This window comes from Podarcis cretensis (assembly GCF_951804945.1).
Source record: "Podarcis cretensis genome assembly, chromosome: 13".
NCBI lineage: Eukaryota > Metazoa > Chordata > Lepidosauria > Squamata > Lacertidae > Podarcis > Podarcis cretensis.
Genome location: NC_137182.1, coordinates 25,703,491 through 25,718,856, shown reverse-complemented (window position 1 = coordinate 25,718,856; position 15,366 = coordinate 25,703,491). Strand labels below are relative to the sequence as shown.

Here is a 15,366-nt window from a genome sequence, read left to right as displayed (position 1 = left end):
GTGCTCCTAAATCACACCCCAGACCAATTTTCCTTTTAAGAAAAAGCAAAGCCTCCTCCTGCTTAGGGTCCAAATTCTGCACTCTGTGGACATTTCGAACTCATTCTCACAAGCTACCCAATGCTCCCCTTCAGAGAATTCAGAAGATTTCAATAAGAATTTTGGGTGGGCAAAAAAAGATACTGGGCAGAGAGGAGACTGCTACATAGTCTTCTAGCCCTCTCTACATGACACGGCCTGGAATGAGAGTACACAAAAGTCATTGGCTACTACCACAGGAAAAAGGGCTTGTGACACCTTCCCCCTGTTCTCACAGCTCAGATTTCCCCTTCCTCATCCCTGGACTCAAAAGAGCCAGCCATGCTGTAATGTAAAGGTTGAGTATTAAGTTAAAATAAGTTATAATAAGTTATAATAAGGATTTGCTGAGTTAAGAACTCGAACTGGAATACAAAAGGGGGAGGTGAGAGGAGGTCCGGGAAATAAGTTAATGGAATAAGTAATGAAAATTACATTTGTTTTGTTTGTTTGTTTGTTTGTTTGTTTGTTATTCTTTGTGCATTTTTGTTTTTTGTTTGTGTTTTGTATTAACTTGGAAAAATCTAATAAATATTTATTTTAAAAAAAAATCAAAAGAGCCAGCCATGGTGAAGCTACTCACGTGCATGCGCCAGGCTAAGCGCCCAGAGGCGAAGGTATGACGCTGTGTTGGAGATGCAGCCCAGGCAGTATTCGATGGTATGGATGGCCTGGTGAACAGCAGTGTCCCCAAAGTCAAACTGCAAGAGGAAGTAATAAAGCCAGGTCTGAGCGGTCGGTGGAGTGTGCAGCAACGACTAGACAGCTAGAAAGCAGGGACAGCAACAGTAGCAGCAACAGCAACTAACTCTATTGCAAGGGCACTCAAAGCTCACAGCTAGAACGCTGGCCGGACTATTTCCCTCTCTGTTCACCAAGACTTGGGAGGATCACTTGCTCAACACAACTCAAAACTGCAGGACACTCAGCGCCATTAAAATGTACAAGTGTTCAATGGCTTGTTCAGATCTAAGACTCTACTTGAATGTTCCTCAGCCCTGCCCTTCTTGGTGGTAAACTGAAAGCTAAGATTTAGTAGCTGGATCAGGCACAGACAGCAGGAGTCACTCTATCCATGTATCTATGGCAGAATCCTTATTTGCCTGGCATTAAAAGGCACTCAAGTGGCCTTGGAATCCAGAAGTGACAGACTGCAAGGGAAATGGACATAATTAGGAACAACTAATGTCGGCATACAATCAGGCGAGGCTCACATTTCCATTACAAAACTGGGTGCCAGACAGGACCTTGCTTGCCTCTGCTGAGATTTGGTTAAGCCTGCTGTCCCCTCTTGCTTGCCACCCTGCCATCCCCCACCGTCCCCAAATCCTCTTAGGAAATGCTGCTTAAGTCACTGTGGCGAAGGTTTGAATAACAACTAGGAGGAGGAGAAGTGACCAGAGAGAGATTAAGTGTTGCAAAATCAAAGTTGTGAAAAATCCCATCTTAGTATTTTTGTCTGCCACATCTCAGAATCTCTGGAGTCTTCTAGCAATCAAACGGACTACACCCAGCTAAAGCTGCCAAGTTCCAAAACTGTTCCAAGATAAAGGTGAACTGAGCGCTCTCTCATTCCCCTCCAGTATCCAGCACAGCAAACATTTCAGACTGAGGAAGGCAAGCTACTTGTTAACATTTAGGCCTCAAGCTTTGGAACCAAGAAACAAAAATTCTTAGCAAAAGCTGCCCTGATGAGAGTGTGCCAAGCAAGCTATGAAATTACTAGACTCCAGGGATGCACATGCTCTACATCAAAATGATCAAAATTTGCTTGGCCTCCTTTTGGCATAATCGAGTCTGATGGGTTCCCACCCCCGTCCCCACTATAATTATATAACTGATCCTGGGGTTTTTTGCTAGTCATGCTGGGGGGGGGGGGCAGGCAGGGCAGGACAACAAGAAATGGTAGCAGGCAATGAATCCCCACCTGCAATAAGCAGGGCAGTTTGTTCAGCTACATTCCACCCCCCACCCCGGCTTCTGACATTTCAGTAGGCATTTGCCCATAAACGTTCAGGCATACCATCACAGTGAAGAGGGCTAGGAATGTGTTAGGGGGCGCGGGGAGAAGAGGAGTGCAAGTGAAAGCTGACTTTTTCAGGCGGCTGAATTCTGTGCCCAAAGCCTCATTCTGCACTCCATCAGAACTGCAGGACACTGTGCCCTGCCAATCTCCAACATGTATTTGAAGGACAAGCAACAAAGCACAATGCTGTAAGAGCCAGCAGGTGATTGAAAGGATGGCTGCAGCAGCAGAAGATGGATAAACCAACATTAAAATTATAAGCAATATTCCAGTTCTTTCGATGCACTGCTTACTAAGTTAATTTCCGTACTTTTGCAGCCTGGCAACAGACCCCTCAGGACTGCACTGCTCAGCATTTCCATGGTTATTGTACAAAGGCAATGGGGGCAATTCAAGTGTTGCTCTTTTCCTATGCAGAACCTTCTGGGCCCATCCAGCATTTACCATCACTGCATTGATATCCATGATCAGAGCCTCTTATCAGCTGACTGATGTGGAGGTTGCTGCATTTTCTCTTGGCAGAGGCACAAAGATAAAATGTCTATTTTTAACTTTTGCTATCGTTGGCTGCCAGGGAGGTGGCTCTCCACAAAAGCTAGATAAAGAAGTCAAAGCAAGGAGCAAATATGCTGTGGAATCCCAATCCACTAACTCCCCCTTTTACTGGTGGATTGTGTCCAGACCTGTTGACTTTGAGTAGGTGGCTAGTGAACATTAACACCCCACCTGAAGACTTGCATCCGTCACTCCTAATCTGAATGTTTATCAACTGATTGGCTCAATTTGCACAGAACAATAAACCAACTTGGGGAGAATGTCATTTTGCACCTTCTCTGCACTGCTGTGAGCTAAGCCACAGTTTGGCTCAGTGTGTCATCTGAACCCAGGCTCGTGGTTTGTCTTCTCTAGAAAAACCACAAGCTGTAAAACCAAGAAACCTTGATGATAGCTTGTGGCTTGTCTAGAGTGGCACGAACCACAAGTCCAGGCTCTGATGACACTCAGGCCAAACCTGCAGCAACAAGAGGATGGGAGCAGAAGCAAAGTGACTGTGATCTCCTCTTCTGGAACCTGCATGCTCAAGTGTTTGTGCTAACCATGGTTCAGCTTAGCTCAATGCCAGGTGGGGTGGGTTTTCCCTCCCAGCAACTGTAAAAAAACTAACCTCAGCGTGTCTGTAGTCAGCTCTCTCAGTGAGATGTTGCATGAACTGTCCAATGAGTGATCCTGTTGTAAAGTCTTGCCAGAATTTTCAGGAAACGGCCATGGGAATAAGCAAAAAGACCCAGGAGAGCATGCCCCAGGGATATTGGAAATTTGGCAATTAAGGGGCACGCTGGAGTTCAGGGGATTGAGGAAGTTGGCTTTTTAAAATAAAGGTACAAACATGTCCACGTCCCGTTCCAAAGGCTTCTGCTACTTTTGGGATTCTGTTCTACAAATTATTGAGGTGCACAGGTTGTGCACATAACAGTGACAAATATGCAACCCACACTACAAAGGTAAGGCAGTGGGTCCCCATTAAGCACATGCAGCTGTTCAAACAAACATGTCTTTTGTTTTTAAATGAATATGAAGCTGTTTTCTATGGAAATGGGTATTATTGACCTCTGATTACAAGAAGGAGGCATCACAAAATGAGATGCTATGAAAAGATGAAGAAAGAATTTCAAGTCACAGGTGCAAATATGCCTAATTCTACAAAATGCTTTACAGTGATGGGAGCAATGATCTGGATAAAGACAGACAGAGAAACTGGCTACAGGCTTACCACCTCCTCCACGGCAGGCTTGAAAACACAAGGGAATATTTGGTTTGGTAAATCATTTGATAACACAAGAGCATATCCTCTTTCAGTGCAATATCCTAAAATGCAACTGTGCTCTATCATTGCTGTTGCTGCATTCCACTTCATTTTGCATTGGTAACAACTGTGACTTCTCCCCAAGGGAGAGAAGGCCAAGACTGATTTGCCAAACCATCAGCTCTCAGTTTCAGCCCTATCATCACAATTTGAGGGATATTAGTCTAGTTTTACAGTGCTTCTTGTGTACCAGTTGTGAAAAACTCTGAAAGCTTGTAGTGTACATTGTGCATTGTAGGGGTGTGTGTGTGTGTCAAAGCTCAAAGTTAAGAGCACATACTCTGCATGCATTAAGGACCCGCATTTAATCCCTGGCATCTCTAAGGGATTCTCCAAAGGATCTCAGGAAGTAGAGCTAGGAAAGACTTCCTAACACTCTGGAGAGACACTGTCAATCAAAAGTAGACAGCACTAAGGCTAGGTGGGACAGTCTGATTCAAGATATGGCAGGTTCATACATTTGCACCAATGGCAATGCCTGTTCTCAGAACTTAAAACTGCTTTCCAGCAAGGAACCCTGAGAATGCTCATTTTATATGAAGGCTAAAACCTCTGTTAGGACAGCAGCCCTCAGGACAGGACAAGACCCATTACACTGCTCAACTGGCTTACATTTTGAACTGCCACATCACCAACTATAACCAGAGATCCTGTATGCTTGAGTTTTTATTAATGTTTCAGGGGTCTAAGCCATCTCAGTAAGATTGCCTTGTACACAAAGGTAGCGTACAAGGATGCCCTCTTCAAACAGCGGATAACAAGAGCCTGCACAGCTAAGATGCACCTCCCACCACCCTGAGACATAGTGGTCTGCCTGGAAAAATCGGAAGACCTTCTCCCATGCAGACAAGCAAACTGAATGGAAGATCCCTTGTTCAGTTCTCTTTGAAACAAGGGCAGCAGTGAGGCAGCCCATTCAGAGGTTTCCCATCGGGAAGCGAGGAGATTGTAACAGACCCTCAAATCTGACCTGAAGTCTTTACTACCCGCCTTGAAAGGGACCCCCGTCCACCACAAACTATTGAGAACTTAAGACACAGCCTCAGCTTATTACAACCACCTTTTGAAGGGGGCTGCCCACAGGTTTTTCCAAGTGCCAGAACAAAGACACTACAGGAAGTGTTCCCAAGTGTCAAATTGAGCTTCCCTAGTCTTAAGAAAAACAGTTATTGGGGCAACACAGTTTCCAAGCAGTCTGCTTTGGCTAGTTTGAGTAAATGTCAGCTGCAAGAGAGGGTAAATGGATACAGGCCTGGTCTGACCTGGTAATATATGTAAGGAGAGTCATAAAAGGTCCACCCCTTCTTGTAACATCTCCCAAATGAAAGTTTGTTGTACAAAGAAAGAATGGGAGGTCTTACCTCCTCCCCCTCCTCCGAATGGGTTGAGAGCTGGTCGTGCTGTATTATCTCTGCATCTTCTTCAGTTGGGCCATTGCCCACACGGATCCCACCAAAATTGAGTGTCCCCTAAAGCAGACAACAGAGGAGAAAACAAGAGGAGACACACAATCGGTTCATGTTTTAGTATGGAATTGGCATGCAGGGCCATTAGCAGAACTGGCCCTACCATATGAGAGAGAGAGAAAGAGAGAAAGAGAGACAAGAGACTTGCCTCAGGCAACATATTATGGGTACCAATAACAGTAGCGGCACAGGAGACAGATCTGACCCATGGGGCACAACCCACTGAGAAGTTCTCATGTGCCTGCCCCATTGAGTTAAACAAGACTTGCATGAGAGCACTTCAGGCATCACAATGTTTTGGGATTGAGAGACTGCCATTTAGATTTTCCACCTCGAGTCTAGCACAAAACACTGCATTGCCTGATCATAAGCACATGCCTTATTTCCCAGCACTTTTGAGCATCAAGAACTGAGCAATTTGTTAAAGTGTTTTTTCTACTAAAGCATGCTTTCGTCTGTTTTCCAGGGCTCCTCCTTCTTCGGAACAGCCTAAGCTTCTTCTACTACGAATCCAAAGGCAGCAAAAACTGGCGCAACAACATTAGTCTAAAGTAGAGAGCTTACCAGACCTCTCAAAATGGGAAACTAGGGGTTAGGGGCTGGAGGGGTGGGGAGAGAGGAGAAGTGAGAGAAGGAGAGCCAGGAATCAAGAATCTCAAATGCTTAAAAAAAAAAAAAGGCTGTATGTTTGCAACATCAGCAAGAACTCTCACAATATTCCCTAGAGAAAGATGCAATCAGTGGCCTATGAAATAAATAATCTGTTAGCAAGTGAAGAAATGGACGCAAAGCCTCCTGAACTCTGCTGCTGGGTATGGGTGAGACTGTCTGGCTCTTCGACAACACAAGCAGGGAAGACCAGACCTGTCCTTACATGGGGAGGCCTGGCCAGGCCAAGTCACTCCTTTCTGGGGCATACATTCAGCCATTTGAGACTCTCCAATGTCTGCAGCCGTCATCAGATGCTAGGAAGGAATACATTAATAACTAGATTGTTCTTAGAGGCAACTTACTTTGATAAGTCCATAAGGGATTCTTTGTAATGTAGATTAATCAGTATTTTTTTTAAAAAAAGAACATAGATCTGTCTGTGTGTACACCCTTTGCTTTAAGAAGTAGATTTGATATATTCTATTAAAAAATTGGCAAAAAGGAAACCCATATTGTTTCTAACAGGACACACTGTGGAATCTGCAGGCTGCAGAGCACCTGACCACTACAAACCCTTGCCCTAGCAATATTCCCATCCCATTGGCTTCCGACTGCACAGATAGTTACTTGAAAGTCAAATGGGACGCCCATACTCAGAGGCAGTATACCTCTGAATACCAGATGTTGAGAAGGTTATCAGCTTCAGGTTCAAGCATGCCAGCTCCAAGAAGCATCTGGAAAGAATGCTGGGCTAATGGGCTTTCTGGTCCTATGTTCTTCAACCCGCCTTTGTAGCCTTGAGGGTTAAAACCATTTCCCACATGAAAGCAAGAAATTCTGAAGTTACCAGATTTTTCATGAGCAGCAAATTCCATGTTCTCGCATCAAGACTGTAGAACACACAACTTTTTTGCCGGGTTAACTGCTAAATACCACACCCCAATTTCACAGCACTAATCATGTGCTTTGTTCCAAAAACCTGGCATGCCATTCAACTGACTGCAGAAGACTTTCTGGAGTGCAACAGCATACCGAAATGCAAACAGCTGTTTTGCTCTCCAGCAATCGTCGGTAGGTAGGCTACAACTATCACAACGGCACAGACAGTTGTGGGCGCAATTTAGAACAGCACTGAAGTGGGCAGCCGGCAACTCAGTGCACTGCCACAAGGATTCCCAAAGCGACCATTAGCTAGCAGGCAGCAAGAAACTGGTGAAGGCCAGAGACGTGAACTCAGAAGGGATGGCATTGCTGAGAGACACCACCAATTATGGCACTCTGAAAACATGGGATGCAAATTAAAAACGTACTCAAGAGACAAAAATCCTGGGGAGGACTGTGAAGAAAGGGAGGGGAGGAAAGCCACAGAAGTGGCAGCTATGCAAAAGCCAAGGGCCTTGGCATCTGGAAAGAGGGGGCTTCCCCCACATACACACACTAGGGCGAAGAATCTCTTTGTGCTGCAACCGTGGTTTTCAAACTGTGTGCCCCAGGAACTCTGAAGTTCCTTAGACACTTAGCAGGAGTTCCACAATTAACATTTATAATGACAAGGAAGCTGCCCATAAGGCAGTGTTGTCCATCCTTGCCAATTTCCCATGCAGTGTGCATCCACAGAGGAGAATTGGGTGCATCCCAAGACATGCGCACATACAACTCAGTTTATGAAGAACGGCGGCTGGCCCTAACAAACCTGGACAGCACTCCAAGGAAATGAGGGCAGCACACCCCTGAGCACTGCCTAGTGTCCTCTGCCAAGCACAACTGCAGGAGACCCTTGGCATACACACCAAAGTTTGAAATCCAACCACATTATACGGTTGCGTTGTGTCCCCTGAGCACGTGAGTGTAGGGTTTGGAAAGGATGAGATTTCTTGGAACGTATCTTTCCGAGGAAAGGGCCGCTGTGCCATTCCTCCTCCTCGGGGCAGATACTTTCCAAGGCCCCTGGGCACCTCCCGTTCTCGCCATGTGCATCCTTTTGGCATCTTTTAATCCACTCACTGTTGCAGCCGCCGCTGCCTCTACTGCCTGCGGACTCTGGGCTGGGCTGACAGGGGGTTCCACGGGCTGCCCTTCCTGATAGCGAATGGAAGGAAAGAAAAGGGGAAAAGGAGGAGAAAAACAAAGAGAAAAGAAGGGAGACGAATGGAGGGGTCATGGGGAGATGAGATGGTCAGAGAAGGAAGAGGGAGCGTCTTTAACCGAGCTGCAATTTGAAGGGCTGTTGCATCTTTAACAGCTTGCCACAAGAACACCACAGCCGCCACGTCTCTGGAGAATCACAGCAGCAGGTTGGTGTCCTTAAAAGCTTAACGTCACCAGCTGCACAACGGGTTTTAAGACTAAACCATTCTGAATGTCTCTGCTGATGGAAGGCTATTTTCCTCCAGCAGAACCACACCAGTTCCGCACTCCCAAGTGGCTGCTTGAGCAGCAACGTCTCACTCTACATGGGCAAATCTCTTCTGAAACCAAATGGGAGATTCAAAAGCCTCTTTTGTGAAATAGGGGCTGGCTGGTCAAAAGAAAGGTTTTTTAAAAAAATCCCAGTGGGTTGGGGCACACTTAAAGCAACTCTGTGGATCCCGGCCATGGGTGGCAAATGCATGCATATGAACCAGGATTTCAGATGGATCCAGAAAGCGACCAGTGGTCATGAGAGATGCTGCCTGTTTGCTAAATTACAGCTGTGCCTCTGCCTGCAAGCAGGATTTAAACTGCAATCCTAAACCTGAAAGTAAGTCGCAAATGATTCCAGTACGTTTTCATTCTAAGAAAGTATGCTTAGGACTGAAGTGCTAACAGAGCTTCATCTGGATGCAGATCTCCATCGCAGAAATCCAGACTAAACCTCTAGTATCTGAACAAATAAGAACATAAAAAAAAAAACAAAGGAAAGAGGGAAAAACAGATTCACCCACCAAGTGCTTTCTTCGCAAGTACTGCTGGCGAAGGACCAGAGGTTTGGCAACCAGCATCCACGGCACACACAGCAATGCTACCACAACCAGGAAGCACTGGAGCCCTTTCTGTGGGGAACAGAGATAAGGGAGTGAGATTATCACCAACAGGCAAGCACATCCAGTTCCCTAAGCCCTCCTGCCTGTGTTTGAGTGAAGAACCCTTTCAGATTCTTTCAGGAGAACTTGCCCACCCTTCCCTGTTGCCATAGGGTCTAGAAACATGCTCTTAAATCAAAACCCATATTCTAAATAATTGCATGAATGCTAGCAGATACAGATGTGTGTGCTCCTGCACAAACTTCACAACAAATGGGAGCTTCTGCATGTTTTCATGTGGTTTGCAAAGTAGTTCTTGCTGAAATGCCAAGGTTGCAGGTTCGATCCCCATATGGGACAGCTGCATATTTCTGCACTGAAGGGGGTTAAACTAGATGATCCTCAGGATCCTTTCCAATTCTAGGATTCTTGCCCCTCCCAGCTCAACAGTAGATTCCCCTACACACACACTTAAAGCCAGAACAAGGAAGGCGCTGCTTTCTGCAAAACAGCTCTTGCCCTCACCAAACCACCTACCTGTCCCTTATAAAGCATCTTTTCTTTGGGATCATAGGAGAAGAGAAACATGTTGATGAAGTGGATGAGAAGACTTGGTGCATCCATGGAGTTCTTAGCATCGTAGGCTGTCCACTTATAGAAAATGAGGATGACCAGATAGCCAAACAGCGATGTCATGAAGACTATTTCAGGGATAAACCCGAGGTAGATGTTCAAAGGTTTCTTAAAGTAGCTAGAGGATATGCAAAGAAGGAATTTAAGACCCTGCCTTCAATCATCGGATACAAGAGATATGTCTCCAACCCTGGAGAGCTGCTGCCAGTCAGTGCAGACCGTACTGTGCTAAGGCACACCAAAGGTCTGGGCTCAGTATAAGGCAGCTTTCTATGGTCCTGCATCTTCTCAGCCTGTCTACTGACTACTAAACTAAAATGAGCACACTCACATGTGATTGAGCAGACTGAGAGAGACGCCAAAGAGCATGTGGATGATGCCCAGAATGACAGACATCTTCATCTTGAAGGAGTTGAGGAAGGTCAGCTTGTTGGTGGCGATATTCCAGATCTAGTGCAAAGTGCAAAGACCCAAGGGTGTTTAGAACCAAGGAAGAGGACAAACAGTGAAACAGCTAATTAAGTACACCCAAACCCATAATATCCCCAGTAACATCCAAAATAATCTGCTCTCCGTAGGAACATTCCTTTTACTTTATAAAGCATCCTTGAGACCAAGCATGACGTGGTGTGTCTTTTATTTTTAAAAATGTTAACCGTGTGTTCATGGCTACAGGAAAAACTTTAAGACAGTTTCTGTGAAAGGCTTTGAGTGTAAAGGATACTCCAAGGATCTGGCTGGATCTCCCTCCCCTGTGTTCTCCACATAATTGAAGGCCTGCCTGTCCCCACTGTGAACTTTGGTCTCAATCTTACTGCCCACTAATATTCCCTGATGTCAGACTACACAAGTTGCACTTTAGGGGTGAGTAACTTCAAGGGCATTTCCGTTCCACAGCAGTAACATGCCACATTTGACTCTAGTGAATCTGCCTTTCATGCAGAAGGTCCCAGGTTCTCAACCCGCAGCTTCTCTAGGTAAGGCTAGGGGAAATTCCTGCCTGAAACCCTGGAGAGCTGCTGCCAGTCAGTGTAGGCAGTACTAAGATAGACTGACCAATGGTCTGACTCTGCATGATGCAGCTTTCTATGTACTTAATTTGTGAGACAGAGCTGTTCTATAGAAAGAGGTACTAGAGTAATTCAGGACTGTAGTGCTTCAGTCTTTTTAAAAAATACTCTACTTCAAAAGTTCCCTTCATAAAGCAACATCAGAAGGGGAACAGTTCAGCACAGCCTCCTCCCTGGTTTACTAAGCTTACAGTATGCAGGGAGTTCTTTACACGGTGGCTGCCCAAAAAGAGACTTAAGAGGAAGTGGCACAGTTCAGAACTCTACCACCCTATCAACACTTGCTGTTCAAGAAACAAACAACTCTACACGTGAACAGTAGCTGCAAGGAGGTGCTCTTACCGGATCTATGCCAAAGGGGTATGCCCCACCGAAGACACCCTCAATGGCAGGATTTAGCTGAAGGCTAGGATATTCCTTGAGAAGATCTTCTCTGTGGGCAAGAGAGCAGAAAGCTATAAACAAAGAATGACTGGCGGAGTACAACACAGGCACAATACTGGAGCGCATCTTCGGCACAGCTGGGGGGCAGGGGAGGCGGGGCGGGAAACAGCTTAAGTTCCACACAGAGAATACGCTAGTCACACAGGAGGTGCTGCTGCATCCCTGCCATGTCCTCCTCTTCCCACCCACCCCTCCCGCATTAGCACACTGCTCACAGCGAGCATTTCACAGGCCTTCCTTGTGCCTTTGTGAGCATCTCATCAACTTACGTCCAGTTGGATTTCAGGAACATTGGCCGGACGCTCCAGGATGAGCCAAACATATTGAGAGACTTTGAGAAGCAGTCGTTATAGATCAGGCCGGTATAAATGGAGAAAGAACCCATCAGGAGAATGATGTAGCGGCCGCAGAAAATGGTGCTGAACATCTGGCCAGTAAACAAGAGGAGGAGAATTTGGGGGCGGAGGCGGGGGGGGGGAGAGAGAGAGATAAAAAATACGAGTTGCATAATCAAGACATTGTTGTCTCCCCACCACTGTCACCCCTCAGAGAAGGACACTGTGACCAAAGACAAGGGAAATCTCTGTCCACCTTATTCCAGGGCTTGAGAGGCCACAGGTCTGATCCAGACGGACAGAGACTTACTGAAAACGCCTGCCTGCTCTGCCCAGGGAAAGGAGACAAAAAAACACCAGAAAGTGCAAAGCTTCCTTCTTCAAATTTGAATGCCAAACAAGTTCCCAGTAGTTGTGACTAAATTAAGTGAAGCTTATTTGCACCCCTGCCATTCTCCAGACCAAATTCTCGTACCTCTCAAAGCTTACTAGCCTTATGGCAGCATGCGAAGCTGTTCTCTGGACACTTATTAAAGGCTGCAAAAGTCGCAACTCTGCCGGGAAAGGACCTCACTAATTCTTGCTATTCTCTAGATTACAATGAATTCTTCATATTGAAGATTGAATCAAATACTTCACAAGGAGCTGGAGACTGATCTTTCACTTTCGCTTTCATTCCCAACCCCATAACCTGCCCAAATTTGGGGGGGGGGGTTTGCCGTCAATACCTCGTTGTCGCTCTTCTGTGACAGGATACGGCTCTCCCGGATCACCATCCACACACCAAACAACGTCATGAGAATTCCGTGGCCGACATCCCCAAACATCACAGCAAACAGGAACGGGAAGGTGATGATAGTGTATGGAGCTGGGGGGGGGATGCAAGTGAAGGTAAGTGCATGATGGACAACACAGCCCATCTCTTGGGAGAGGCAGCCGTCCCAGGACCAGTTCTGGACCGCTCGCCCTATGGACTCCTTATATGAGCTGGCTTAGTGCATTCTGAAAAACCACTGTCTCACTGGCAATTTGTTTAGGCGGTAAATGCAATGAATACTTGAAATCTGGGCAAATATCAGCCATATCTTTAGATATATCAAAGTGGATAATATTATACTGTGTAGTAGACTGCTAAATGCACCTAACTAAATAGCCCTAATAAAGTTGTTCTGCTCAGGCTACGACTACGTCTTCTTTTCATACCACTCAGGGCTGTAGGATGCTACTTGGCCATTCTGCTGAACTCTGCGCAACTGACTCGGAAGACTAGACGTTCTCTCTTTCACAAGCCTATGCTGCCCTGAAGAAAAACGCCACCACTCATCCAGCTTTACAATATTTCACAGAAGTCCTTGTGTAAGGAAATGAGCTTCACACTCATTTAAATTGGATTAAAAAGTAAGCCGACATATCAGCTCACTCATTTCCCCTTCTCGGTGCTCAGATCCCTCTCTAACAGAGCCTTCTTTCTCTCTGACCAACCCCCCCCCCCAACCCTTGTCCTTCTGCTCTACAGAAGTTGCTTAGTTTTCATGAAGGAGATGCTGCGTTAAGCTAGCAAAGGAGCAATTCTGCTTCTGAGGTAAGGGAAATTAACTAGCTTGGGATAAGACAATGTATTTCAAACCTAATTATTTTTCAAATGCTAATGTATCCTGTATGAACTAGCACAACTGCCTATTTCCCCAAGAAAGGATTTACTAAATTCATGGAGATGTCATTTAACAATGAATGTTAGACATGGCAAGTGAGAGCTACAACAAAATACTGCAGTGTGAAGTGTTCCTATTCAGGGTTCCAGCCATCCACATCCTTTTCCAATTCTCAGTTCTACCCTGCCAGCCAGCATTATGTACCTATTGTGCATGCTCAGCCCTTAATTAACTGTGGGATGTTTTTTGTGGGGTAGGGGGATCCCCTAAATATTTTTCCTACTTTTACAAATCTCGACTTTCCCATGAGCCTGCTGATACCTCCCTTTCTATTTTATTTATTAATTTATTAATCACATTCTACACATGCCTCAAGAAGATTGACAAGCATACCTTAAAATGCCGTAAAGTTTTGAGTCTTTTTTATTATTCATTATACTTCCCATTCTCACTCTGAAGGAAGCTGAGAAGCAGTTTACATGGGGTTCGAGGCGGCCTCCCATCCAGATGCATGCCTCCTTGGCTTCCTTAGTTCTATATGGATTTGGTTCACTATGTTCATAAATCTGTTTAGTTTCTGAGGGTGGTGATGGTGGTGAAGAGATCTATGCTGCAGTCATATTTGCTAAGAGTCAACCCTCCCCCACCCCAAGCAACATCAGTTCCTCTCCACATAGGGTTATGCAGATGCACAAGCCAGAGAGAACAAACAGATCAAGCTTCTTCAACAATTTATCAGGTGCTAGAAGGAAAGGCTGCTTTTAGTAGGCCAGACGCCATTACCTGGATTGATCTCACGATAGGTTCCAATGCCATAGGCATCTACGATGTTCTGAAACCCAGCGGTGAACTTGTTTGTCTTGTTGTATGTGGGTGGCGTCTGGTTGGTCTGCATCCTATTCAGGATGGAGGGGACAGTGGATCCGCTGTGCTCCTGTTACACACAAACACACTGGAGGTTAGAGAGATTAGCTTGTTGTGGAGCAGAAACCAAGATCAACTTATCAACACTATTCCTAATCATTTAGAAAGCTCTTGTAGGTTGCCACTCTGCAGGCTCCCTGCACAGCTGCATTTTGTTTCCGACGGATGCAAATTACATGATCAGGCATGTTTCCAAAGGCAAGAGAGATTGGACTGGATTAGCTTCTGAGCCTCTAACAGCAAATCAATTAATATATTCCAGTCCCTCTCCCAGTCAAATGCCTTAAGGCAGGAAGGTGTGCATGTATTAAAATGTCCTGTGCATTATGTGAAAACAAACGTCGCGTCAGACAAGCTTTTAAAACCCAGTGGAAAAGATCCACTCGTCACCATCCAAACGAGTCCAGAACTAGAAGAATTCAGTTGGCCTAACGCTACAGAGTCAGAAAGGGGATCCAAGCTGTGGGTGTATCTTTGTTATAGGCTAAAAATTCTAGGCAAGTCTCTTCCCTTCAGAAAGAAGTGAGGAATCTGGGCCAAAGGCCGTGTTTGTTTTCAAAATCAGACAGATTTCAAATGAGTGCACTGTGCTCTTCTCCCGTTTAGAGGGTGGAGACAAAAAGGGAAATAAATAGATTGCCACTGAAATATCCACACAAATATCAGGGTTGGAGAAGAAGCACGTTTGTCAAGGCCAGAGCAGTACTTTGTGTCCACACACAAAACTAGCCATGGCTATTCTGCAGGCCTGTTTCGACTCAGGACACCTGTATCCAAAAACCAAGAGTCTTTTGGGGAAAGCAGCAGATTTTGCTTCCAAGACCAATGGGATTCCCCCCATGTTTTGCCTATAAAGATGCTTTCACTGGAAGTGTGCACCAGCAGTGTTTTCAGGGCATAGCAGTAGAGCCAGAGTGGTATGAGTTGTACTTACCGTGCCCCGCCTGAGAGCGAACTGGATGGAGTCAAGATCAGCAACGGGACACCAGACTTCGGCAATGAGACATTTCTGGGTCACATCAATGTTGCAGAGGTTCAGGGTGTGGTAGATGGCCTTCATCTTGCGCACCTTTATGAACCAGACACGGACGTTCTTGGCAGCAGCCTGCAGGACCCTCTGTCGGTGATCCTCGGTTTGGTTCAGCACCTGAAGGGGAAGAGGGACCGTGTCACATGAGGCCAGGCTCAAGAGATGCTGAACTGCATTCCAACACTGTCTAA

General features: G+C 45.8%; 1 protein-coding gene across 10 annotated transcripts in view; it reads right to left on the bottom strand.

The window, feature by feature from the left end:
• The window catches only part of ATP6V0A1 (ATPase H+ transporting V0 subunit a1), a 43,603-nt gene that overhangs the window by 9,468 nt on the left and 18,769 nt on the right, over positions 1-15,366 (bottom strand). For 5 of the 10 annotated variants that reach the window (XM_079948685.1, XM_079948683.1, XM_079948689.1 and 2 more), the window contains exons 10-21: positions 15,080-15,292; positions 14,005-14,155; positions 12,298-12,437; positions 11,504-11,661; positions 11,133-11,223; positions 10,052-10,170; positions 9,625-9,838; positions 9,010-9,117; positions 8,090-8,164; positions 5,330-5,437; positions 3,876-3,893; positions 662-779 (exon numbers count right to left, since the gene is read on the bottom strand). In XM_079948685.1, the coding sequence (XP_079804811.1) occupies positions 662-779; positions 3,876-3,893; positions 5,330-5,437; positions 8,090-8,164; positions 9,010-9,117; positions 9,625-9,838; positions 10,052-10,170; positions 11,133-11,223; positions 11,504-11,661; positions 12,298-12,437; positions 14,005-14,155; positions 15,080-15,292 (1,513 nt within the window). The remainder of the gene's footprint in view (positions 1-661; positions 780-3,875; positions 3,894-5,329; positions 5,438-8,089; positions 8,165-9,009; positions 9,118-9,624; positions 9,839-10,051; positions 10,171-11,132; positions 11,224-11,503; positions 11,662-12,297; positions 12,438-14,004; positions 14,156-15,079; positions 15,293-15,366) is intronic. The other 5 variants (XM_079948690.1, XM_079948692.1, XM_079948691.1 and 2 more) reach the window with 3 other exon arrangements.